The sequence below is a fragment of the Bos indicus x Bos taurus genome, chromosome 23 (assembly GCF_003369695.1).
Source record: "Bos indicus x Bos taurus breed Angus x Brahman F1 hybrid chromosome 23, Bos_hybrid_MaternalHap_v2.0, whole genome shotgun sequence".
In the NCBI taxonomy this organism is placed as follows: domain Eukaryota; kingdom Metazoa; phylum Chordata; class Mammalia; order Artiodactyla; family Bovidae; genus Bos; species Bos indicus x Bos taurus.
In genome coordinates, this window is record NC_040098.1 from 14,298,050 (window position 1) to 14,325,184 (window position 27,135).

A 27,135-nucleotide genomic window follows, 5' to 3' on the forward strand; every position below is an offset into this window, starting at 1 on the left:
CAATGGGCATTACGGGTTTTTGAAAAGAAGACCAGGAGGCAAAGGGCTGTTCTCATCACAGCATCATGTAGAGGACACTGTCTGGCAACCCCATTCCTACCCTCTTTAAAAAGCTCTATTTCACATTCCAGTGCAAGAGCTCGGTTCCTGTCAAGGATCAGGCCCTGGTGGTGGAGGTCGAGGCCCCGCTCCCACTGGCCTGGCCACGACGCTAGCCGGCCTGTCTGAGGGATGGAGGCTGCACGAGGCAGGTGTCATTGGCTCCACCAGCTGCTCTGCGCCCCCTCCTGAGCCTGGGCAAGGGCACAGTCATCTGCCAGAGCTTCCTGGGTCATGGCAGGCCGACTCCCCACTGCCTTCCACCAACAGCCCCCCCACCCCAGGTCACCCCTCCTTCTCCCCTCTGCCAGTCGTTCCTTCCTACCCCCAGGTGGGACCGCACCCACAGTCTGGCTAAGTTGTTCTTCTTGTCGCTGTGGCAGCAGGTCCCCTGGCTGTCAGAGCCAGAGGGACAGGGCTGGGGGTGGGGAGGTTCTCCCACAAGCCTTAGTGAGAGCCACCGGCTTAAGCATCTTCAACTAATTTAACAGTACAGGTCACTCATTTTCCTGGATCACGCAGCCTACAGAGGGACTTTTAGAGCATCAAGACTGGGTTGGGCGAGAGAGGTAGGGCACCCCAACCTGTTGCAGGGTTCTCCCCTTACCTTTTGTTAGAGAGAGGCTGGGACCTTTCATGCTGGGCTTCTGACATCTGGGGAAAGGGCTTCATGTGATTCGATGGAGTCACTGCTGGGGAGTTTACCTGCTGGTCCGGGAGAAAGTTTCACAGTATAAATGTGAATCCAGTGACGTGGGAAACGGTCTTTGATGTATTTCTCAAGGGGAAAGAACTAGCTATGAAAGTTGGAATATACAACATGTATGGGAAAAAATAGATCTGGATGTAGCCATGCACCATGCTGATGGGCGTGGAAACATTCTCTCTGGATAGCAGGCTAAGGGGTGATGTTTGAGTCATTCTGTGTGCTTTTCTCTGTTTTCTGAGTTCTCCAAATTGAGCCTGCATTACTTTTTTTAAAAAATACAATTTAAAAAATTTATTTCTTTATTTTTGGCTGTGCTGCATCTTCTTTACTGCTCGGGCTTTTTCTCTAGCTGCGGCGCACAGGCTTCTCACTGCGGTGGCTTCTCTTGTTGCGTACCACAGGCTCTATCTAGGGCACGAGGGCTTCAAGAGCTGTGGCTTCTGGGCTCTGGGGCACAGAGCCTGTATTACTTTCTGAAGTTAAGAAAAGATGTGTCTACAGTGTGATCTGACAGTGCTCCAGAAGTCCTTTCAGCTTTGCCTTCCCTCGTCCCAAAGAGATGCTGGTAGAGTCAGGGGTGACGCGCTCAGCACCGTATGTGGGGGCAGCCGGGCCAGGGTCCCAGAGACCTTGTACGTCTCCACATGGGTCTCTGGAGCAGCAATTAAACCTCAGCTGACCCGAGTCCTAGCAGAACGCCCCCCCCACCGCCCCCCCGCCGCCACCCCGATTTTCCCAGAACAGGAGGGTGGTGAGCAGCTGCTGCCAGGCCACTCCCCCTGTGCCTCGCTGTCTCCTTTGGAGACCGTCAAGGGGCAGCTTCTCATCACCTCCCGCCTTCTGATGAGGCTTATGGCTTTCTGCCCATTCCACTCAGGCTTCCTCCTCAGGCTATGAAATGGTGTCGTGGCTGCATGGAGCTGACTCCCCAGCTACACGTGACCCATTGCCCCTGCTGTGGTCACCTGGTCCCTTCTGCTTCTGGGACATGCTGCAGGGTGGAAGGCCCACGCAGTGACACCTTGGCTACCCTGGCTTTCACTGTCCACGCGAGTAATAAACGATCTGAAGCCAGCAGCCTCGACGGGACTCTTCCTGGGTCACACAGAATGACCTACACAACTCTCCTGCGGCCAGATGCCCGTGGGCACGGGCAGGGGCTAACGGCCTCACCCACTGATGACCTCACGAGGGAGGCCTCCTAACTGGAGAACAGACAGAACCCAAGGGGTGCTGTGAGTGTGACCGGGAACCAGGGACGTCTTTATCCTTCCCAACTTCCACCTGAAATTTAACATTTCTTTCAGTGATTAAATGTCGAAACAAACCACAGGAAGCCACAGGAGTATGGGCGGCACCAGTGACTCTGTAACCAGTAGAGATCACGGTTGTTTTCAGATCACGTTACAGTTGGTGCAGAAGTCTTGAAATATCTTTGTTCTACGTGTTCTACTTTGAAATTTTGGTAAGTATGGAGCACTCCCCCAGATCTTATTAATTTGTGCATTTGTAAAACACTATACATATTATTACACCATAAATTTGCTGCTAAAATATTGCGATAACTGTACTTCCATCTCATTGGTTTTATTTGTCATTGTGTGTATTTAATTTTATCCAAATAGGCTTCTGCATTGTCTGGTCACAGGTGGCAGTAACATACGGGTTATGGCTTGGTTGTGTCTTTGGGAAAATATCTTCCGTGCCTCTCAGCTTCCTCATCCTTAAAATGAAGTGAGCAGCCTGTGAGATGGCCTCGAAGGGTTCTGCCAGGCCCACGAGAGGCAGGATTATGTGTCTGTCATCTCCTTTGTTGCACACACCTGAGGGGAGGTCACAGGAGGGCGCTGGGAACTGGGGGTTTGTACTAACGTTTCTTAACAGGTTATTCTAGCCCTTATGACATCATAGAGTACTTCTAGGAATTTGCCTAGGAAATATGCAAAAACGTTTCTTCAAATACATTTCCAGGGAACCAGTCCCCAAACAACCTAGACATTAAACAATAGGAGATAAAATATATTAAAACAGATCCATATGCTTGAACAGCGAGGGCCTTGGAATGATGTCATAGAATAATAACATGGAAGAGGTGGCAGGCTGGACAACGAGGGAAAAACAAAGGCATTTGTAATACTCAGAGACTAATATGGACACTTCCCTGGTGGTCCAGTGGTTAAGAATCCGCCTTGCAGTGCAGGGGACACGGGTTCGATCCCTGGCCGGGGAACTAAGAACCCACGTGCCATGGAGAAACTAAACCCACGCGCTACAGCTACTGAACCTGTGCAGCACAACTGGAGGGTCTGTGCGCAGCAACCAAGACCCCTCGGGTCACAATTACGACCCGGCACAGCCAAATAAATAAATTCATATTTAAAAAGAAGGAAGATTTCTTTCTTAAAAAAAGACTAGTATGATTCTATTTTTATAAAAGCATGTGGATGTATATGCATAAAAGTATAAAATAATATAATCCAACATGTTATATCGATTATCCTTAAGTGGTGGGATTATGTAATTTTACCTCACGTCTATGTTTATAACATATATAAAAAATATGTATATATAACTGTAATAAAGAACAATCAAGTGTTGTCACTCCATCACAGGAAGCAACGGTGGCAAATCCCTCGGCTCTTGGGGAGCTGTGCACACTCCACCTCCACCTTTCCCTGGGAACAGTGAGGCATCGGACCACTCACGTTCCTTATTACTACTGAACACTCACTTCAGGAGGCAGGGGCTGAGAGTGCGTTTGGTGTGGGTCAAGGCCCCCCATTCTTTTCCCTCTGCACCCACCCCCCCAGGGGAGGGCTGCATGTCCTGCCCCTCCCTGGCTGCCTGCCAGTCCCCAGGCCACAAGAGGAGGGCGGACTCTGGGGCAGCGAGCGGCACAGCGGCCAGTACCTGCAAGCTGGTTGCCTCCTTGGCCCACCAGGCTTCAAACTCTTTCTGCAGCTTCACCTTGGCTTTGTCCATGAGCAGCTGCAAATGCTCTATCTCCACCTTCAGGGCCTTCAGGCGTGCGAACATAGTTTTGTATCTACAGTGGAATCAGAGAAGGGGGAGGGAGGGAGGGTTCGAGAGACCAGGGCGAGCCTCAGAAGCCCGGCAGAACGGCCGTGGTGCCCGAGGCCAGAGCACTGTGCTGGTGTGTGAGCCCAGAGCCGGGCATTTCTGTCTAGCAGGCCATGGGCTCCCCTAGAAGGCTGGCTATCATTACTGGGCACTGAGGGGCAGGTGTTGCTCTAGCCACTTGCTGTCTACAGACTCATTCAATCCTCTTCACCACCCTAGGAGGAAGGTGCTATTATAACCATCTCCCCTTCACAGGTCTGGAACCTGAAACATGGAGAGGTTAAGGAACTTGGCCCTTAACACAGAGCTAATAAACACAGGGGTCAGGGTTTGAACCCAGGCCATCCAGGGATGAGGGCAGGGTGACATGTGACCCACTTGGGGTACATTCCTAGCCAGCTCAGGGGTGGGTGGCTTGGGTGGCAATGACATCATTGCCCGCTGCGAGCAAGGAAAGTTTCTTGTTTGGTTTCCCGCAAGCAAATTTTTCCAGGGCAGAAGAGATAGCCAACCTCTCTGCTGAATGCCTAAATGAAGAAATGAACCGAGATGTTTGTATCAGTAAGGACCACAGGACTGTTTATGCTTGAAGCTCCTCGCTCTGCAGGTTAAATCATTCTGGGGCCCTCAGTGGCTGCAGGAGGGTCTGATGTTCTCCGTCACCCTGCAGGTACCCAGCCTCAGAAGAGCAGCGAGGTGGAGGCCCTCCGTGGTCATACTCCGGGGCTCCCCTAGAGGGCAGCAGCAGACAAGACTAGCTGCTTCCAGGGCTGCAGCCCGGGTCCCAGGCTGCAGAGGCTGCAGAGGGTGCAGATGGCGACCAGCTCTTCCTGCCCAAGTCAGGGATCCTGGCTCTGGAGCCTGGCTGGGCCTTCCATTTCCACTCCAGCCTCACCCTGCCACGGCTGGCTTCCTGTACCTCACAACTGCCTGCTTAAAGGTGGCGCCTCCTCCAGCTAATTTAGGACCCACTTCTCAGAGGAGCTGCAGGCCTGGGTTGGCGGGGTCGGGGGTGGTGGCCCCCTGCCCTGCCCCACAGCTCCAGGTGGTCCCGAGGGTCCTCTAGGGGAAGGGGTTGTGGTTGGGGTGGGGGGCAGGGATCAGGGTGTGTGCGGCGAAAGGAAAGGGCACCTTCTCTTCTCTTCCTCCAGCTGTGATCGCAACTTCTCTTCCAGCTGGTCTGGCATCGAGGGCACGGGGATGTTTTCTGAGATACCTGGAGAAGGGAGATGCTGATAGCTCACTCCAGCGAGGAAGAAAGGGAAAGTGTGATGTTTAGAGCAGATGACAGAGTCATCGTGCCTCCCAATGTGAGAGGAGACCCTGTGAGTCCCCGTAGGGGTTCTGGATGGGAGCTTGCTTCACTCGCCTCCTCTGGGTGGCAGCCTTTGCTCGGCCGAAAGGCCCCCGAGGAGGCTTCTGTGATCATGCTTTGGACATAAACCCACAGTCCAAAGCCTGTCACTGGAAGGCAATTCTTCCTTATGTCACTATCAGTCCTTTCCCCATGGGGTTCCCTCATTCCTTGAGTCATCAGCGAAGATGCAAAAGAGCATTCCCCCCTCTTTTGATACAGAGCCCTTTGTAAACCACGAAGGCATCACTAAAACGGCTCACATCTAACTTTGCACCACCTAAGGTGCCGAATTCTCCAGCCTCAAACCATGTGCCCCACTTCTGACTTCCCCTAAAGCATTGCTTCTAAGCCTGATTAACCCAACGCGCACCTGGGCTGAGAACCACGCTCATATGCCCTGTCCTGTGGGCAGCGTGACAGGACCCCTCGCAAGTCCTAGGTGAGGGCTGCAACCCAGACATGCCAGCCGCTGCTGCTGGTTGCCTGCTCTGGGTGCTACTGGGCTTGTCTGGAGCCTGTCTTTCCATAGCCCGGTGGTTGGGATCTGTCTATCCTTCCAGGAGGCTTTTGGTGGTTATACGGCATGTCTTACTCAGAAGGCATCTTAGAAGTCATGCAGCCCCACTTTCTGCTCCTTGGAGGGGACACTCTACCATGGGCCGGGCACTAAATGGACATGTTCAGACAATTGCTCCCACTTTACAGATAAGGGCATGGAGGTTCAAAGAGGTCACACAGCTAACTAGAGGAGCTTGGCTCTAAATCCAGGTTTGTTTAGCTGCAAAGGCTTTGGAATCAGAAATTGCTTTGATGACGTTTTTGAGGGTGGTCAACTGCTTTCTGTTGTGGTATTGCCAAGCATTGGGCTCACTGCTTTGCATGAGAGCACAATTCATTGAGGGCAGCTCTGTTTCCTCTTTTTTTTTTTCTTTCTGTTTCCTCTTAATTGGAGCTGAGACCTGCTGCACTAACTTCTTTTCACCTCTACTTTGGACCTTTGGAGCAGCACAGTATGTCCTCCTTAATCTGAAGAGTCTTTAAAATATTTTAACAGCAACCACCACAACAAACTGTCACATCCGTCTGGAGCTTTATTCTCAGGCTGACTCCGCCCAATTCCCTCATCTTAGGGCTCATGACATGGTGACCTTCTAACTGATCATAAGTATGGAGTCTGCATCTGGACATCACATTCCAGACAGGCCCAGGAGAGGCAGGGTAGAGGACAGTTTTCCTAGCTTTGAAAAATTCATGTTCGATATTTCTATGGGAGGTGAATTACAAGCAATGATCATTACTGAGCGTCTCCTTTATTCCAGATCCTACCAAGTCCTACTAGGCACTGGGCTAGGTGCTCTATTTACTATTGCTAATTCTCAAAATAACCCAGCAGGAGAGGCATTACCAGCTCATTTAAGTTAAGAGTCTGAGGCTCAGAGAGATCAGTAACTAACTCAAAGTCACTCAGCTAACAAGCGGTAGGGCTGGGATTTGAACCCAGTTTCTCTGGTTCTAAAGAGCTAAATGCTTATGCCAGGCAACATCCAGCACGGCTTTTGTATTTCAGCAGTATGGACATTGTCATGGTCATGTCAGTTTGTCACTGTCTTCTATTAATCTTGTAGTCAGTTGACACGCATTCTTATTTTTGAGTGGTTGTCAAAATGCATTCTGTTTCACTGCGACTGTCCTTTGGATCCCAAACGCAACATTTCCCATTCATCAGGGGTTTAGTCTGCCGAGGGGTCCTCATTCTGGCATGCCTCTATTCTTCCCCTTTTGGTTGCTTTTTATGTTGCTATCTACTGCTGCTGCTGCTGCTAAGTCGCTTCAGTTGTGTCCGACTCTGTGCGACCCCATAGACGTCAGCCCACCAGGCTCCCCCGTCCCTGGGATTCTCCAGGCAAGAACACTGGAGTGGGTTGCCATTTCCTTCTCCAATGCATGAAAGTGAAAAGTGAAAGGGAAGTCGCTCTTTGCGACCCCATGGACTGCAGCCCACCAGGCTCCTCTATCCATGGGATTTTCCAGGCAAGAGTGCTGGAGTGGAGTGCCATTGCCTTCTCCATGTTGCTATCTAACTCACCGACAAATATGCTAAGTGGATTGGGATTCTGTTCTTTATCTGCCGGGCATCTGTTTGTCTCTCCCTTGTTTCAAGGGTCACCTGTCACTTGTTAACTGGCTGAGCAAGCGTCTCACCCCAGAGACCTCCCAGAGGAAGTCTGTGCTAAGCCGGTGCATCTTAGTGGCCCTAATGGCCCAGACTGCCCGTCCTAGTCGCCGTGGGTCCCCCAGACCCAGGCAGCCAAGGCCCCGAGGGCAGGGACTGGCCCCTCTGCTCTTTGTTCAGGTTCCACGTCCAGGGTGCCCTCAGTGCCCACAGTGCTCATGGGCCCTGTCCTCTCTGGGAAAAGTCAGGAAGTACCTCAATGCCAAGCTGATAACGATGGGACTTGAAATGTGAATATTTCCTTTCCTAACAGTTTCAGCAATGGGCACATGCATCTCTGTTAAAAAAAAAAAAAAGCTGTGACTCTTCTGCTTCCTTTTAACACTTTTCGACCCAGACCAAGGAACTCCCTGAGGGACGCAGTGAAGACCCTGCTCTGGGGGAAGTGAAAGTGTGAAAGTCACTAGGTTGCGTCCGACTCTTCTGGACCCCATGGACTATACAGTCCATGGAATTCTCTAGGCCTGAATACTGGAGTGGGTAGCCTTTTCCTTCTCCAGGGGGATCTTCCAAACCCAGGGGTTGAACCCAGGTCTCCCGCATTGCAGGTAGATTCTTTACAAGCTGAGCCACCTGAGGTGAGATCATGCTGGACCTCAAAGGGCCTGGTGGGGACATTGGCTTTGTGAGAACTGAGAGGCTGGGGGCTGCTGAGGAGAGGGAATGGCGTGATCTGTTCCTTTGATGGCCAAGCCAAGTAGTTGATTTGCCAGTTAAGACAAAGCTGTTGCAAACAGAATAGTTAATGTGAGGTGGCGCCAGGGTGGTGAAAGGATCTGGGAAAGAAACCTGGGACTCGGGGACTTGGGCAGCCAGAATGAGGGCACAGCGTACCCCCAAGACACAAGCCATCCACGTTGCCATGGCAACCAAAGGGGCCTCTCTGCCAAAGTGATGTTTGCTGAGTGAAATGCATTGTAACCCCACCAGGAGACGGCCCCTGGCTACTTCTGCTGCTTCCTGAGGCTTGGCTTATCAGACGTCTCTCAAGAGAAAGAGGGGCTGGGAGCTCAATGGGAACCAGACAAAGCGGCTGAGCAGGAACAGAGGCAGAGGGAGCAAGTAAAGGGCAGTTGGGCTTCGTGGGTCTCCGTGCCCACTGGGCCTGTGGCCAGGACAGGGCCTCCGGTCACCTGACAGTCACCTCCTTTCAAGCGCGGGCCCCTGGCTGGGAGCACAGGAGGTCACAGCCCTGAGGGGCCCAGGAGGTCACACTGTGGGCAGCCGGCCCCCAAACAACACACAAGCGAAGAAGGAGGGCTTAATTCCAGCGGCTGTGGGTCTGAATGTCACATACGGAGGAATCCCCCAAGCCTCAAAGAGTAACTGGAACTTCAAGCGGGGCCCACGCCGTTCTGGGGTGACCCTTCCTCTGATGAGTCAGGTGTTCGGGAATCAGCAGCGTAAGACAAGAGGGGCGCTGGTGGGGAAGGCCAGCCTCCCACGGGTCTGCTTACACCTGGCGTGATTTTGGGGGCACTGGAAACACCACCTCCCTGCACCCTACACACACACACACACACACACACACACACACAACTCTCCTAGTCAGTCCATGTCTGAAATGTGTGAATCTCATTTCTTTTGTTCATGGACTCTTTACCGGGGGTGAACCTGAGAAGCACCTAAGGAGCTTGTAAAAGCAAGAGACCTTTGGGCCCAACCCCAGACACACAGCATTAGGATTTGACAGCAGATGCCCCTGTGATTCGACGCTCACCCTTTATTAAGAAACTGCTCAAGGGACTTCTCTGGCAGGCCGGCGGTTAAGATTTCACCTTCCAATGCAGGGCGTGTGGGTTCAATCCCTCATCAGGGAGCTAAGACCCCACATGCCTTGTGGCCAAAAAACCAAAAACATAAAACAGAAACAGTATTGTAACAAATTCAATAAAGACTTTAAAAACTGTCCACAGCAAAAGAGTCTTAAAAAAAAAATCTTAAAAAAAAAAAGAAACCGCTCAAGGCTCTACATCCAGTTTCAATACAAGTACTTCATGTGGGAGTCACCGAGGATGCCAGACCTGCAGAGGGTTCAGGTAAGATGCTCTCCGGGTGCCTGAATAGCAATTTACCCCCTGCCCACCTTCCAGACCTCTGGAAGCCACTGTGGGGCAAAAGGACTCGGGGCTTTGCAGCAAGAAGTCACGGTCTCTGTGGGGCTGGAGCCGCCTGCACTTGGCCCTTGCCGGCGGAGGATAAAATCTGAACATGTGGCTCTCTGTGGCTCTCCTGTAGTAACTCCCATCACAGACCGGGAAACTGAGTTCTGACATGGGTAGTGACCTTCCCTGGGTTCACACCACTGGTAAAAAGAGCCGGAGTCAGGACCCTGCTCTGCCTGACTTCAAAGCTGGTGCTTCTTCCTCTGCAAGTGACCTGCACAGTGAAGGCTGCCACAGGGCAGATCACTGAAGTCGGTATTGACTCGCCCTTGGTATTTGCAAGTGATGCTCTTTTTTGTGCGAATGCCTTTTTGATGTGGGGCTCGGGGGCTGAGAGAAAGCCTCAGTCTCTCCCCTGTGTGCTGGCCTGTGTGGACTGCCCTTTCCTAACCAAACCCACTGCCTGCACCCTGATCCCACTTGGCATTTGCAGCTCACCTGCTGGGTGTGAGGAACGGTCTCATCCACATTACCCACTGAGTAATTACCCACTGGGGCGCCTGAGGTCAGCCCCCAGAACACTCCGAGCCAGCCTGCTTATCTCCTTAACTGTCTGCTAGGAGTCTCAATGAAGGCAGGATTGACATTTCCAGCTAGGTACAACCGTAAGTCCCTTGGATTGCAAGGAGATCCAACCAGTCCATCCTAAAGGAAATCAGTCCTGAATATTCACAGGAAGGACTGATGCTGAAGCTGATACTCCAATACTTTGGCCACTTGATGTGAAGAGCTGACTCATTTGAAAAGACCCTGATGCTGGAAAAGATGGAAGGCGGGAAGAGAAGGGGACAATAGAGCATGAGATGGTTGGATAACATCACTGACTTGATGGACATGAGTTTGAGTAAGCTCCTGGAGCTGGTGATGGAGAGGGAGGCCTGGCATGCTGCAGTCCATGGGGTTGCAAAGAGTTGGACACGACTAGCGACTGAACTGAACAACCGAAAGGGGCCCTGTGGGCTTCCAGGGAGCAAGGCCAGGGCCTTCTGTGGAGGAGGCTGTGAATTATGTGGCTCTCCCATGGCAGATGAGACATCAGAGCCACGGAAGCATTCTGGCGGGTGGCCTCAGCTGACTCAGGGTCTGCTTCCCAAATACCCACTCTAGGCCTCCTTGGGCTAGACTGTCTCACAGAACCCAGGTTGCCCAGTTCCATCCCCTTTCAGAAGTCAGCATGTCTATTCTCCCGAAGATGGATGTTGTCAGTAGGCTCAATGACCACGACGGTCAGCAGCTCAGAGGCAAAGACTCTGGCTTCCCCATCAGACCATTTCCTGTTTAATGGCTCAAGTGAATCGCCAACTGGAGTGATCACAGGCTGCCGGGCACTCGGCGCTGCTGTCCGTCTTGGTGCTGATTTTGCGTAACGCCATTGCTGCCCGTGGCTGGCTCAGACTCAGGGGTGTGATGAATACCCTGCAGACCCAGGGCTGTGGTGGATCATTTCTCTGGCCCCGACTCACCACCATCTTCCCCACAGGGAGAATGGGGTGATTTCCAAGAGCACAGATGGCCATAGTGAGAGTGAAAGTGTCAGTCACTCAGTCATGTCTGACTCTTTGAAACCCCAGGGACTGTAGCCTGTCAGGCTCCTCTGTCCATGGGATTCTCCAGGCCAGAAAACTGGAATGGGTTGTCATTCCCTTCATATGGTCAATAGTACAATCACGATCCTTCCATTCGCCTGTTTGAAGCACGGACCCTGCTCTGTGCCTGAAGGCCGGCCACATCCCTTCCTGCCCCAGTCACTCGCTCTGAGTCCACTTTGGGCCTCTCTGCCACAATCTGGCCGCTGGGATGGGGGCTTCTCTCCTTCCACATTGCTCCCCTCACTGCATTCTTGGAGGAGGATGCAGCCTGCACAGAGGGTCAGTGTGGACTGACAAGCAGTACAAGGGGGACCCCAGAAGCACCCTGTGTTCACAGGAAGGTGTGTCTGGTCTCCTCATTCACTTCCTGACCACGACCACCTCTGCTCAAACTGGAGCTCTTTCCTCCTCCTGTCTCTCCACAGTCCTTCCTGCTGGGACCCCAACTGTACCTCCACTTTCTCCTCAGCATTCTCTGGTTGCACCACCCAGAGCCTGGCACAATGACCCTCTTTCTGAGGCCCCTGGGATCCCCCACTCTGCCTGGGGCAGGTCTGTGCAGAGGCTGCTCCTTCCTGCATCCAGTCCACGGAGGCTGCCTCACTCTTCAGAAATGCCCACAGTTCTGAACCCAGGGTTTCTCTCTGGGCCTGAGTCCCTTGGCAATTCTACCCACTGTCACTTTAGCCTCACCGACCAGTGGTGACCACATGCCTCAATCTTGGTGGCTTTTTAGAGAGACATTAGCAGGAAGCTTGGCATCCCTAAAACTCAGGTTTTCGGGATCCCTAAAATCCATCACAGTGGACCCAGCATCTCCTGCATTGGCAGGTGGATTCTTAACCACTGAGCCATCAGGGAAGCCCAACACCAGTATTTTCAAAGCACCACTTAGAGCTTCTTCTTGGTTATATGGAATACACAGCACCTATCATTTGTATCTGAGCACAGACAACCCCGATTTCCCCAAATTCATCATTGGTTTCTTTGGGGGAAATGGGAGGATCTCAAGCAGCTCCACTACACTGGCAATAGAGTAGGACCTACCACACACCGAGACCTTTCCTGGCTGAGACTGGCCAAGCACAAGGACAGGTGGAGTAGATGGCCATGGTACATTTTAATCCAGCACATGAGGTTGAGGGGTTAGGATTTTGTCTTCTGTGTTTGATTGCTACCAATGGAATGTGTCCTCTCCGCCCCCTCCCCGTTCCAAGTTCACATGCTGAAATCGAAGCCCTAACTTGATGATATCTGCAGGTGGGGCCTTTGGGAGGTAATTTGGTCATGAGGGTGGGGCCCTCATGAATGAGATTAGTGCCTTTCTAAGAAGAGACCCGAGATCTAGCTTGATCTTTCCACTATGCGAGGGCACAATGAGAAGCCAGCAGTCTGTGCCCAGGAGAGGGCCCTCACCAGCACCTGACCGTGATCTCCAGCTTCCAGCCTCTACCGCTGTGAGGGAGAAAGGTTCTTGAAAGCTACAGAACTTTTTTTTTTTTTTTCCCCAAACAAAGGCTTAGTGGTAAGAAGGGAAATAGAAGTTGTTTTGGTTGATCCACGTGAAAATCTGGGGGTGCTGCCATTTGTACCCTGGGTTCTCTCACCCTTGTGGGGTCCCACAGAGCCCATCTGAAAACCACTGAGCTGCCTGATCCTCAAGGGTCCAGGCAGTTGTCTCCATTAGCGGTTCCTCTCCATACCCTGGAATTCCTGGTCTGGATCATACTAGGTGCTCAGTCAAATCTGCTGAATAAATTGATGATGGTCTGGCTTTTTGTTTTCTCTAAGATTTGTGGTTCCCAGGCTCAGAATTCCAAAAGAGTATTTCAAGACTCAGTCTTAAAGAATTTTCTGCCGAATGGCACAAGGTGGCAATGGCAGGGGCCTGCGTGTGGAGCACGGCAGGGGTGCCACAAGGTCACTGCAGCGATTCTGTCTGGGAGACAGAAGCTTCTTAGAGCACTCGGAGCTGGAACAGGGAAGAGCCTTCAGGGTCAGGGCCAGAGGCCCTGCTGGGATTCAGTGCTCTCACTGCTGGGTCTTCAGGTCAGGTTGGTGGGCCCTGCCTGGTGGTCATTCGAGGGCCCACAGGGCACTGCAGCCACCGTGGGCTGCCGTCAGGGGCTGCTTCTGCAGGGTGAGTGGCCAGTGTGGGGCTCCCAGGAGGCCCCAGCTCTCGCTGGGCAGCATCTGCAGCAGGTTTACTCAGAGACAGCAGGAGCACCATCCCCCCGGGCCGGGCTGCAGGTGTGTGTACCCAGAGGAGGCGCCCAGTGCAGGGGCTGGGCTCAGGCTTGGGTGGCTAGGTGGGCAAGGGGGGTGGTCCCCAGGGTGGTGCAGACTATTTACTTGTCAGTCAAGTAGCGAATGCTGAAGAACGCATGCTCTTGCCTGGGGCTGTCTTTTCCTAAAAGGCATCTCCTACCAAGCCTTCCTACCTTGCTCAGAAATATGTCCAGTGGCTCAACTGCCTGTGAGTGAAATGCTCAGGTTCAAGGCTCTCAATAAACTGGCCCTTCTCACCATTTTAGCCTTTTTTTCTGGACGATTTCAGATCAACTCCCCACAGTCATCCTCCCCCCACCTCCTCCACACACAAAACAAACACATGCCACACACATATACCCCACATGCATGAACACACACTCCACAAACACACATACACCCCCCATACACATATACACACACAGACTGCATACACACATATCCCCCACATACATATACATATATACCACACACACACGCACACACACACACACATGCACACACACCCCAGCCCCTCTCCCCACGCTCTTCTCTGAGGTTCTGAGTGCTGCCCATTCTTCTAGGCTTGGCTCAGGCCCATGGCCTTGGTGAGATCCCCAGTTCCTGGAGCTCCAATGGCCTGGTGCTCACTCTCACCTGTCACATTTCACATGCTGCCCGGCAGTGTCATGCGCTTTTTAAATTTTAATCACAGGCACTTGGTAGAGTTCTGATTGTGAGCTGAAGGAGAGCCAGTCCCTGATCAAATACTGCTCAGAAGAGACTTGAGAGAGAGGGCACAGCCCTGCATCCTGGGGCGGCTTCTCCCTGTCCTGTTCCTGCTCCATGTGGCCATTAGAGGGCTGGGCGCCCGGCATGTCACCTCGCCGCTCCCAGAGACACCCTCAGTGAGTCACGCGCTCCTGACGGGCCTCTTGCTTCCACAGAGGGTCGATGCGAGAACCATCTTGTTGGACAACATTTCGGTAACCTTTGCAAAACTGCAGTTGACGATGTCATTCTCTGTCACTCAGAGTCCTTTGTACAAAGGTCCTCACAATAAATTCTGCTTTGTGTTTAGTTCCAGAAGAAATTCTCTTTCTGCAGATAAATTAGCATGCTTCCTGTTGTCAGAAAATGAAAACTATGGAACTCTGGGTGCTCCTCTTTCTGCTCTTTCTGCTAGATAAGATAGAGTTGGATTTACTGCCTGCGTGTTGGAATCTGCTCAACTGTGGGGTCCAAAGGCATTTATTCCTTATACTTCCTTTAAACGGACTTATTTTATGTTCAAATGTCTCATTACACTTCTATAAGATGCGTGAGTCTCAGAGTCATCTGGGGAAGCATTGACTCTGGCCTGTTTATTGCCTGTGCCAGCTGCTGCAGGGACAGAGGTGAATTTGACTGCACCTAGCTTCCCAGGAGCTCATATTTTCATGTGGAGAATAGATATGGAGATAAATAATTACAGGACAAAGGTGGTGCTCCAGCCGAGGTGCCTGATGCTGGAGGACAAGCAGACTGGGGAGAAAGGGGCAGGCGAGGCTTTGTGGGGAAGGTCAAAGCTGACTTGGTTTGGGGCTACAGTGGGCAGAGGATAGTGGATAGAACAATATATGCATGCTGTTGCTTCAGTCGTGTCCGAACCTTTGCGACCCCAGGGACTGTAGCCCATCAGGCTCCTCTGTCCATGGGGATTCTCCAGGCAACAGTACTGGAGTGGGTTGCCATGCCCTCCTCCAGAGGATCTCCCCAACCCAGGGATCAAACCCAGGTCTCTAATGTCTTCTGCTTTGGCAGGCGGGTTCTTTACCACTAGTGCCACCTGGGAAGCCCCACGGCACCTCTCACCTCACCATTAAACTTCTGCTTTTTGAGATTGCCTTTCTGCAAATTTTCTTGGGCATATGTCCATTCCCACAAACAGAGACACATTCTTATGCAAAATGCATGAGAAAACCTCTCCTGCTCAGACTCCCTCATTACCCCTGAACTCCCCCACCCCCCAAAATCCCAAACCCAACCAACCAACCCCCAGCTACACACTCATGGATGTAAAAGAAAGAAATACTACCAAAGGGAATATCAGAAATGGAGGGAAAGTAGAGAGGAGAAGAAGCAGACGAAGAAACAGAACAGACAGGGAAGGGACCGCCATACGAACAAACCCACGGGAGTGGAAGCGCAAGAGCGGGTGTAGTCACCTCCTCATCGCTCCACCAAAACTCAAACTACAGAACGTCAGGAAGACAAATACACTGAGTGAGCTGTCTGTGGTCTTACAGAAGCTGTGGGTCCTGGCCTTCAGCCCCAACGATGGTCTGAAGGGCGAGGGTTAAGGCAGGAAATGGCGCTGCAAGCGACCTGCTGCATCGAGACTTTCTCTCAAGGAGAAGTTTCTGAACTGAGGTCCCCTGGGACACAGCACACCGGCGGGTCCACAGACCTGTCAGACAAGCTCCCGAGGCGCCTGGACAGCCACGTGGCGTTTGATCTCAAGATGGCAGCTGGAGATGGTACCACTTCCTCTTTAATTGGGATAGTCAGCTTTTAAGATAATTAGGCATTTCAAATGCTCTTAATGAGACTCAGCTACAGTGTTTTTCGTTTGAGGTTTGCTGATTACTTTGGGCGAAGCTGGGCCCTGCTGAACCTGACACCGGCCATACTTTGGAAGAAGGCTCCAGAGAGGTGAGTGGAGGAATTAAGGAGGAGCCTGCTGTTGAAGACACGTGGCAGGGTCGGGACTGGGGGGCAGAAAGACTGGAGCACGTCCTGCCCTGAAAGCCATGGAAATGGCTCCCCAGACCACAGAGTGAAACTGCCCTTGGAATGATTTGAGTGGTATTTTCCACATCATTGTTTCTATTCAACAAGCATGATGGACACTGGAGAAGAGGCCCGGGGGAAGCCCCAGGGACAACTCCCCATCCAGTGACCTGCATCTCGACACAGCTTCCAGTGGAGAGCCTTGTGCCCCACCCAAGCCTGGCCCTAGGAGAGAGGACCCCGGGAGCCCTGGCTGCATCTGGAGGAAGGTGCTCTGCCAACCCTGCACAGAATCTCAGCTCCAAGCCCCTGCACAGACCTCTGGCAAGAGAAGGGCAGACCCCGAACGTCCGTCTGACCCTTCAGTCCCAGGCCCAACAGGGAAAAGCTTGGGTTCTGTCTGTGTGGCTAAGGCTTCCTTGTTGTATGTTTCTGATGTAATCGCTAGTTATTTGATATGATCATTGTTATGACCTAAACTGAACAACCAACCTCCCCCTTAATCCAAGTTACTGGAGTCAAATGGATTACCCTGATGGTGCTAGGGCTCAGCTCCATAGCCCCCAGAGACCCTGGGTGCAAGGTTTCTCCAGCTATAGGTGATTTCGGGGGTCAGACATTCTCAAGGAGAAGCCCCCTGTTTGGAATACAAGAATAGCTTATTTAATCAAAGCTCTAGAAGGCTTGATCCCAGCTAGGTGGAGAGGACACGGGGGTCCTGCCCAGGAACCCTGCTCCGCCAGCTTTCCAGGGAGCTGAACGCTCTCCCTGGGTGACTTCCTTGGGTTGTGTATCACAAGGGGGCATTTTCAGTGGATGCCCACTGCCTAAAAGGTGCCCAGGGCCTCTCAGAATATCACTCTGTTGGTTTAGTGCTTGCGTTATGGGCCCATCATTGCTGTGGGCAGTAAATAGCATGGAGACCAAGGGCGTCTGGGGTGGACTCAGAGACCTGGTTCAAGTCCTAGCACTGACAGTTGCTAGCCTGTGACCCTGGGCAAGCCACTGAATCACCTTCATCCAGAAAAGGCACTGGCCTCAGGACTGTTGGGCACACAAAACAGTGCACAGAGAAGAGTTCAGCCACCGGGAGCTGTTTTCACCACCAGTTGTTCCTTCTGGGATTAGCTGGTCTAGCTCCAAGTAGGACCCTGAGGAGCTGGGATATAGAGGGTGACTTCAGGTTGGAATGTGGGGTGGAGAAGGTCAGAGATGAGGCAGCTGCTGGGAGGGTGGGTGCCAGGTGCTGACCGCCGGAAGCAAGTACACTGGAGGGGAAGCCTGGCGCCAGAGAGGAGGGGCGTCCAGAGGAAGCTGCCCTGACAGCAGTCCTCCCCACCCCTGACCTTCCTGAGGTCCAGCTAGGCGTGGGTTCCCCAGACCAGCTCAGTCTGTGTTACCTTCACCGTCCGCCTGCAGGCTCCACTCTGTACCCACCTAGAGCCACCTGCTGCACGTGCCGCTGGGTGATTTCCTCCTTCAGGCGACCTGTCAGAGACACAGAGGAAACCCCTGGTGAGTCCTCAGCGGGCTGGAGGAAGAGGTGGCCTTGGAAGCAGGCGGTGTGTTAAAAACCTTAGGCAGGGTGAGAAAGCCAAAAGTGGGCACAGGGACCTCTCCTCCCTGGAGACTCTGTCCTCCCAGTGCAGGGGTCCTGGGTTCGAACCCTGGTCGGGAAACTAGATCCCACATGCCACAACCGAAGATCCCACATGCTGCAAATAAGACCTGGCACAGAAAAATAGACAAATAAAAATTTTAAAAAGGTGAGTACAGCTTCCAAGAAGAGCCCTTCATGCCCTGGATGTCTGGAAGAAGAGGCTGCAGAGACTGGGCCCCTGGCACATCAGTACAAGCACACATTCCACCTTTGGAGACAGTATCCGTGGGCTCAGTTATCTTAGACTGTCCCTCATAATCCTCGCTGGGGCTATAGTCTCTTAAATAGTTCTGTGTGTGCATTATTAATGCAGGGGGAGGCAGGATTTGATCTTCTAATACTTTATAGGGCTCCCTTGAAATGCACTTCTTTCTTTTAAGCTATAAAGAAACTGTGTCAAATAAAAAATACTGTGGTTTTAGTTGATGATAACCTTCATTTGAACACAACAGTTGGTCATTTGGTAGGAAATACATCTAATACCATATTGCATTAATGCAGGTCTAGTGGCTTCCCTGCTGGCTCAGACGGTAAAGAATCCATCTATAATCCATTATAATGCATCTATAATGCAGTTTGTTTTATCCCTGGGTCGGGAAGATCCCTGGAGGAAACGGCAACCCACTCCAGTTTTCTTGCCTGGAGAATTCCATGGACAGAGGATTCTGGCGAGCTACAGTCCACGGGGCCCCAAAGAGTCGGATATGACTGAGCGACTAACATTTTCACTTTTCACAGTGAGTGGAACAAGGGAGGTGAGAGCACCTCTGTACTCTGCAGTGGTCAGAATACAGTTGGTTATTTGTTCTAGGAGCTACTTTTTGTAAAGAACATTCGTAAAACAGAACATATTTAGAAGATGGTAACTGGGCTGGTGAGGGGGTCTGAAACCACACCATGTGAGAAATGGCTAAGGTGACTGGAGATGTTTAGACAGGAAAAAAAAAATATTTGGAGTTCTGGAGACAATGGCTGTCTTTAAAAATCTAAACACTGTTATATGGCCGAGGGAACGAATTTATTTCTGTCCTTCCGCCGAGGGTAAAAGTCAAGTTAAACGAAGGCAGACTTGGGGCTCAGTATGGGGAAGACATGGCTCACGAGGACTGTCTCCATGTGGATTAAGTTGTCTCAAAATGGACTAAACCTCCTGGCAAAGCAGTGGGTCCCCTCCTGAAGGTGCTCAAGCAGAAGCTGGGCAGCTATGTGTTGGGGTGTTGGATGGAGAATTCCTGCCTGGGGTAGGACCTGGGACAGAATGACCGCCTGGCTTCCCCCATCTCTGAAGCTCCGTGATGCCGTGCTTGAGGCCTGGCTGCAGCAGCCGCCCTGGAGTTTGTTTATGTCCCAGGGCTCCACGCACTTGTTAACATGTCAGTGCTGTCTGTACTGCACATCCCGTTTGGGATACGAGATCAGGTCACTGGGGGATTCTGAGAGAGCCTGGGAACTTCACCGCCTCCTTTCCTTGTATAAAGTACATTCTGTGTCTCAGATGGCTTCCTAGGTGCTGATGGTAAAGAGCCTGCCTGCAAATGGAGGAGACTTTAGAGATATAGGTTGGATCCCGGGGTCAGAAAGATCCCCTAGAGGAGGGCACGGCAACCCACTCGAGTATTCTTCCCTGGAGAATCCCATGGAGGAGCTTGGTGGGCTACGGTCCCCAGTGTCGCAAAGAGTCAGACCCTACTGAAGCAATTGAGCACAGCACATGTGTCAAAGGCTATGCCTGAACTGAGTTTCCAGTGAAGTGGTCACAGGAGACCTGGCCATTCCCTGAAAGTTCTAGGGCATTCCTAGACTATTAAGGTTGGGAGGGATGGCAGAGGCCATTCAGTTTAATTTCCCCACCTAATTGAGGAGTCCCTTCTACAGAATGAGATGGTCATTTCACCTCTCACTTGCATGTACCCGGGCTGTTCCACCAGTTAAACCATACATAAGGAATTACTGATGTGGTGTTGATGCATGACTCCTTGTAATTTTCCCATCTGGACTTGGTCTGTTCTCTGGAACAGCATAGAAAAAGGATCTCTCTCATGGTCAGTGAGACTCCTTCATACATCTGAGGATGCTATGGTTTCTCCACTTAGACATGTCCTCTGCAGGTTAAACATCCCCAGGTCCCTCAGCTTCACCTTGGAGACCACCATCTCCTGGTGTGTCACAGTGCAAGTCTGCCATGACTTCCAGTGTTCCCCTCCCCTCACCGGAGAGGACTAGGCACAGATAGGGAGCCAAGGATTGGGGAAAGCAATCATCACACCCCAATTCCAAGTGGGGCCCATGAGAGTGTAGGGACTGTGTTAGAAGGGAGTGGGGAGGTGGGAACCTGGCCCACGGATGAGTACTGGATGAGCCTGGAGCCATCAGGACCTGAAACCTGGAACAGTCTCTTCCCCCATGATCGTACTGTTTGTGCCAGCAGAGTCAACAAGTTGGGGGCACAGAGGCAGTGCTGGGCTGAGCCTCCAACATTGCTGACTTGATTTTTAAAGAAGCATGGCATACGCACTCTTCAAATAAAAGGAGACAGTGCTGTGGCAAGTGCAGTACCCCTTGAGACCCCTCTCTTGATTTTGAGGAGGTCATCAAGGGCTTTCTCAGGTTCACAGTAGGGAGTGCTGATGCTACATGGTTCCTGGCTGGTTTCTTGGGTATCTGCACAGTGCCTTGCACCACAAGCCTCTTATGTGCCTGGGTACTGTGCTGTGCTTAGTCGCTCAGTCATGTCCAACTCTTTGCCACAGCATGGACTATAGCCTGCCAGGCTCTTCTGTCCATGGGGATTCTCCAGGCAAGAATACTGGAGTGGGGAGCCATGGCCTCCTCCAGGGAATCTTCCTGACCTAGGGATTGAACCCAAGTCTTCTGCATTGCACGTGGATTCTTTTACCATCTGAGCTACCAGAGAAGCCCAAGAATACTAGAGCGGGTAGCCTATCCCTTCTCCAGGGGATCTTCCTGACCCAGGAATTGAACCTGGGTCTCCTACATTGCAGGCGGATTCTTTACCATCTGAGCTACCAGGGAAGCCCCATGTGCCTAGATGCCTCCCTCCTAATGGGACTGGACAAAGACCTGATCCTTTAGAGCCATATGGGGCTGCCCGCCCCTCTGGAAACTACTTCCCCGATGACAACAAGCTTCCCCGCCAGGAACATCCTTGACAGGTGGCTTTCCTGACAACTCATCTCTCTGACCAGGTGCCTCCCTGTCTACGTGCCTCCCACAGGGCCATTTCCCCATGCCTGGTGGCAGGTTAGTGACTCAGTCGTGTCGGACTCTTTGTGACCCCATGCACATTAGCCCACCAGGCTCCTCTGTCCATGGGATTTCCCAGGCCAAGAATACTGGAGTGGGTTGTCATTTCCTTCTCCATTCCCAAGCCCTGGGGAAGCTATTTTGGAATGATAGGGTGAAAGATTCTCACCGTCCCAGGCTAGGAAATGGTGCTCATGAAAATAGAGAGGGAGGTTTTGCCACCAGGACTGAGAGTTCTATAAACTCTGCAAACATAGACACCCACTCCCTGAACGGTGAGCTATACCTAGGGGACACGAGGTGAGTCGTCAGAATGCCGCATAGTGACAGAGGTAGGTTGGAAATGTGTTTAGTGATTCTCAGTTTTGGCCAATTTGGCTAACATCTACAAATCCGCCATAGGGCGATTTTTGTTTTTGAGATCTTCGCCAACAAGCTTCTAAAGATAGCCTCATGGCTGATATCTAATTGCATTTTCCAACAGAGCCATTCTTCATGCGATGATAACAGTCTCTGTAATCGGCTGGATCTTGCAGCTCCACAGGTCTTGGCAAAAGGAGTTGAGGGGGATTGCAGAAATCACTCTGCATGCAGCTTGCTGTCATTAGCATGGTGATAAATCTGCTGCTTTTGGCCTGGGTTCCTGGACACATCCCTGTCCCGAGGTATGGAAAAGAGATGAAACGGAAACAGAGGACTCCCAGCCCGAGGCAGGAGATGCCGAGGAGGGGAGGAGCGCTCTGCTTGTAGGAGAATGGTGGTAATTAGTAATTTGGTCTCTGGTAATTTACAATGGTAGATGCTAGAAACACCTTATCTCCCTTTCAGATTCATTAATGGACAGAGTGGGGGTGGCAGCAAGGGGTGCAGGAGTGCACAGAGCTCCAGAAGAGATGCAGGGCCTCAGAAACAACCCCGTGGAGGGCACGTGGAGGCGGTGCACTTCTGAGTGCAGTTCGTCTGTACCAAGTGGTAGCTCATATGAGAGGTATAACCATCACGCAGAAGCAAAACTCACTTTTCAAACTGATACTGTTTTCTGGATGAAACAATTTTCCTGAAGCTTCATACTCTATTTTGCATGCATATTGGTTTGAAATCATGTACCAAGTGAAAGCTGCTTAGCTGGTCCAGACCAGAGCCCTTCACTGACGTCCTCCCAGTATAGTTGTTGCGAGCTGTTTGTGCAGCTTCCACCATGCAGTGCCTTATTGAGGATGTTGATGTTACAGTCAAGCGATACCTATTTATTGCTCCTTCACTCTGTGTTAAGCACTATGTTCTAAGTGCTACGGAACATACAGACTAGACTGATAGAAGACTCCATCCCAACTCAAGAACGTTAGTATGATGTGGTGGATGGCAAGGAGGTGGCCCACGTGCTCTTCCTTGAAAAAGCTGAACGCACAGCAGACCTTGCTCCTCTGTTGTGGATGGTTTGCCTTCCCACTGAGCCTGACTTTGGCTCTTCAACACAGCACTTTGGGCAGTGATAACCAGTTGGCTGAAGTTGGACTTGAGATGAAGCAAACCTCTTTGCCATTTTGATTATACTACAAAGTGATTGCAAATGCGTAGGTCAAGAGTTGTTACTGTTCAGTTGCTAAGGACTTCCCTGTAGCTCAGATGGTAAAGAATCTGCCTGCAATGCAGGAGACCTGCGTTTGATCCCTGAGTCGGGAAGATCTTCTGGAGAAGGGAATGTCAATCCACTCCAGTATCTTTGCCTGGAGAATCCTATGGACAGATGAGCCTGGTGGGCTACTGTCTATGGGGTTGCAAAGAGTCAGACACAATTGAGCGACTAAGACTACACTACTACTAAGTCATGTCTGATTCTTTGCAACCCCGTGGATTGCAGCACACCAGGCTCCCCTGTCCTTCATCATCTCCCAGAGTTTTCTCAAACTCATGTCCATCGAGTCGGTGGTGCCATCCAACCATCTCATCCTCTGTTGTCCCCTTCTCCTCTTGCCTTCAATCTTTCCCAGCATCAGGGTCTTTTCCAATGAGTTAGCTCTTCACATCAGGTGACCAAACTATTGGAGCTTCAACATCAGTCCTTTCAGTGAATATTCAGGGTTGATTTCCTTTAGGATTGACTGGTTTGATCTCCTTGACGTGCAAGGAACTCTAGTCTTCTCCAACACCACAGTTCAAAAGCATCAATTCTTTGGCGCTCAGTTTTCTTTATGGTCCAGCTCTCACATCCATATACGACTATTGGAAAAACCATAGCTGTGACTATATGGACCTTTGTTGGCAAAGTGATGTCTCTACTTTTTATTATGCTGTCTAGGTTTGTCATAGCTTTTATTCCAAGAAGCAAGCATCTTTTAATTTTATGACTGCAGTCACTGTCTGCAGCGATTTTGATTCAAGTTCAAATTCCAATTCTGTTACTTTCTAGTATAGCAGCTTACTTAACATCTCTAAGCCTCAACTTTATCATTTGAAAAATAGGGAATAATAATATAACTGGGATAATATCTGCTTTCTTGTATCTCAAGACTCTTGGATGGGATCAGAAGATAACAAACCAGCATCTGTGACACAGCTTTAGGCATCGAGGCTCTTTCAGACATATTGGAAGGAAACTGTATTTATAAGGTGACAGATTCTGAAGGGCAGATGGCTCACCATTGGTCAATGGTAGAGGGAAGTTGAGAGGAGGAAAAGGTGGGCTAGTGGTGTTGGGAAAGGCATCATTACTAAAGGTGAGATTTGAGTGGGTTCCAGGAAAAGCAAAGGGGTAAAGTGGGGGGGTTGGGAAAGCCATTCCAGTCAGAGAGCCATTGGGGTCAGAGAGTGCAAAAGGCCAGGTGTACATTGATTGAAGGAGGGGTTGAATGGGGGAGGACAGCTAATACTAGAATCCTAGGTAATTCCAAAGGGCTTTGGACCCAGGAAGAAATCTCTTCTTCTTTTTGACTACACTATTATTGTATTGTAGCCCAGGGAAATCAAATGAAAATACACTTCAGTAGCAGGACTAGGGTGCGTGGAGAACACAGAATGTTTACTGCAAGGGGTGTCTTTGAAAGGAAGGTCTAGTTAGTGGCTCTGAATTTGGAGCATTGCTTTCAACTGTGACATGGAAGCTGGTTTCTCTGTGTTCTAAGCAGAGGACTGTGGTTACCATAGGTTGCATTCCCTGAGTGGTTCATAAGGCTGTTAGTAAAAAGAATGGGCCTAGCATAAAGCAAGTGTACAGTCTTAGATGAATTTCCAATAAATGAGTACATAAATCATTTCAAGCCTTAAAATCAGGCACCTTCATCTCCTCCTTGCTAATATTTCATCAGGCTCTATCTAAACATGTTTGTGAAATTTGACAACCTATTGAGTCAAGAATCACCTCTTCCCACCTCAGCAATGGTGGGTAAGATTAAAACAGACTATTGAGAAGGCTTTGCTGGGTTAGATGACAAGACATATTTCTGAAGACCAGAAGTGGGACAGAAATGCACAGTAGAAAGCAGAGCTTAAGCCTTCAGTCTCAGGACTCTGGTCCAGAAGTAGGAAGAAGACCAAGTGTGTGCTGTGCAAGACACAGTTTGAAGCCGCAGGTCGAGGGGAGACTCCCTGCCACCCAGCCTATGAGTGAAAGGGGACCAAGGGAAACCAGTTCTTCCTGAGCCGCCTGGGGCTGAGTTCATGCCTCACGCAGGCCCAAGATGGAAGAAAGGGCAAACTCAGTCTCTGTTGGCTGAGCTGAGATGCCCACTGACTTTCTGACCGGGTCATCCACAGCTCTATCCCAGTACTACTGGGAGCAGCGGCTTCAGACTGTCCTTCTTAGAGCTGCTTCTGGACTGGGGGCCTGGAGGGCCTGTCAGACAGAGAGGGGTGAGCATAGGAGACAGGGAGAAAGAGAAAGAAAGAAAGTGGTTTTCATTAAAAATGAAACTGTCCACCCAAATGCCAAAACATATGAATAAATCTAATGCTAAGAAAAGATAGCAAAATCAATAGTTGGGACATGAATTTGTGAGAGATGAAAAAGTAGTTTTCTGGACAGGCAGAAGAAGACATTTATTGATACAGAAGCACAGAGGGTTGAATTAGTCTTACTCTTCCATTTACTCATGCCACCCTCATCAGTCTGGAGAAAGCCTCCTCTGTGTGTGTGTTTATGTGGGCGTGTGTATGTGTGTGTGTGTGTGTGTATGTCTGTGTGTGTGTGTGCATTTTTATCCTCATGCCTTACACCCCACCCCCATTCCTATTCTCCTCTTCCTCCAGCAGGCACACACACTAATTTGTTTGAAGTGCGTCTTTGTATTGTATGTGATATTACAATTGGCATTATAAGCTTTCTGTGTAGTTTTTTAACTTATAGAAATAACACTGTGCTACAGATCTCATTCTGTTTCCTGCTTATTTATCAGCACTGTGTTTTGGACATCTACCTCTTTTGCTATATGTGCATCTAATTCTCAGTTTGTAACTGCTACATACATTTCATAGTAAGTACCCCTGACTCCCCAATTTTACTTCCCTTTCCGGAGGCTGGAACAACTAGACTGCCCCCATTTCCGTGAAGAGAAATAGCACTGTGATGGCCATTCATCATGGAGTCTTGTAAGTCTGTGAGAAATCTCCTTTGCTGGGTCTCAGCAGATTGGTGTTTTGAATTAACACTATTCTTCATCACAACTGTTCCAGTCTACACTCCCAAGACAGACTTCAAAATAAGCATGTTGAGAATACTCAAAGAGGCGAATGCAGGTGTAAGTTTTCTTTAAAAGGAACAAGAAATCATGCAGCAAATAGGAACTAATATAAATGAAATAAGAGCAAGTGGATAGGAAAGAAATTTTGAAAAGAAAACTAGAATCATTGAAACAAACAAACAAAAATAATAGAAGGGATAAGGGACTAAACCCCAGACTGGACATATTTTAAGAGTGAATTAGTGAACTGGAAGATAGTATAGAAAAATCCATCCCAAACACAGCACAGAAAGCAAGAGGTAAAGCTGGCAAGAGCAGTTAAGAGTCACAGAGAAGCGACTGAGAGGCATCATCATCAGTCTGATAAGCGTCCTAGGAGAAGCGAATGAGGCAATAGTGAAGAAGCAATATTGGAAAAGATAGAAGTTGAGATTTTTACAGAACTGAAGGAAAGCATAAGCCCTTGGGTTGACAGTGCACTCTGAGCATTAAGCAGGATAAATAAAAATAAATCTACCCCTGCACATATTATAGTGCAACTGCAGAACTTCAGGGGAAAAGACCCACTATTACCAGGCTCCAGGGAACCTGCAAAGAGCTACTCAGACAACAGCCCCCACCTCAGTGACAGCAACAGGCCCAGGAGACAATGGAAGGAAATAATTGTCAACCTGAATTTTATACACAGTCCAACTATCATTCATAGTGAGGACACAAGAAAGTAATTTTCCATTGTAAGAGGACTAAACTTTCATTATGCACAGAGCCCCCTCTCCAGCAGGACTCACTGACAGGCAGCCAAACAAGAGAGCATGGACTCTGGAGCCAAGCTCCCTCATCTGCAGACCAGCCAGGTCATTTGCTGGGCAACTTCGGGTAAGTAGTATGCCAATGTGCCTCAGTTTTCTCATCTGCAAAATAGAGATAATGACAGTATCTGTTGAGAGGACTCAACTAGGTCACATATGTTAAGTGCTTGGAAGATTGTCTGGCGTATAAAAAGAACTATGCAAGTGTAGTTCATGGCACATAGATGGGGAAACAATGGAGACAGTGGCAGACTTTATTTCCTTGGGTTCCAAAATCACTGCAGACAGTGACTGCAGTCATGAAATTAAAAGACACTTGCTCCTTGGAAGAAAAGCTATAACCAAACTAGACAGCATATTGAAAAGCAGAGACATTACTTTGCCACCAAAGATCCGTCTAGTCAAAGCTTTGGTTTTTCCAGTAGTCATGTATGGATGTGAGAGTTGGACCATAAAGAAGGCTGAGCACTGAAG

At 50.3% G+C, this 27,135-nt stretch overlaps 1 protein-coding gene across 6 annotated transcripts in view; it reads right to left on the bottom strand.

Moving 5' to 3' along the window:
* The window catches only part of KIF6 (kinesin family member 6), a 422,193-nt gene that overhangs the window by 17,247 nt on the left and 377,811 nt on the right, over nt 1-27,135 (bottom strand). For 4 of the 6 annotated variants that reach the window (XM_027524812.1, XM_027524814.1, XM_027524811.1 and 1 more), the window contains exons 16-19: nt 17,690-17,740; nt 5,021-5,105; nt 3,719-3,854; nt 707-807 (exon numbers count right to left, since the gene is read on the bottom strand). In XM_027524812.1, coding sequence (XP_027380613.1) covers nt 707-807; nt 3,719-3,854; nt 5,021-5,105; nt 17,690-17,740 — 373 coding nt within the window. The remainder of the gene's footprint in view (nt 1-706; nt 808-3,718; nt 3,855-5,020; nt 5,106-17,689; nt 17,741-27,135) is intronic. The other 2 variants (XM_027524813.1, XM_027524810.1) reach the window with 1 other exon arrangement.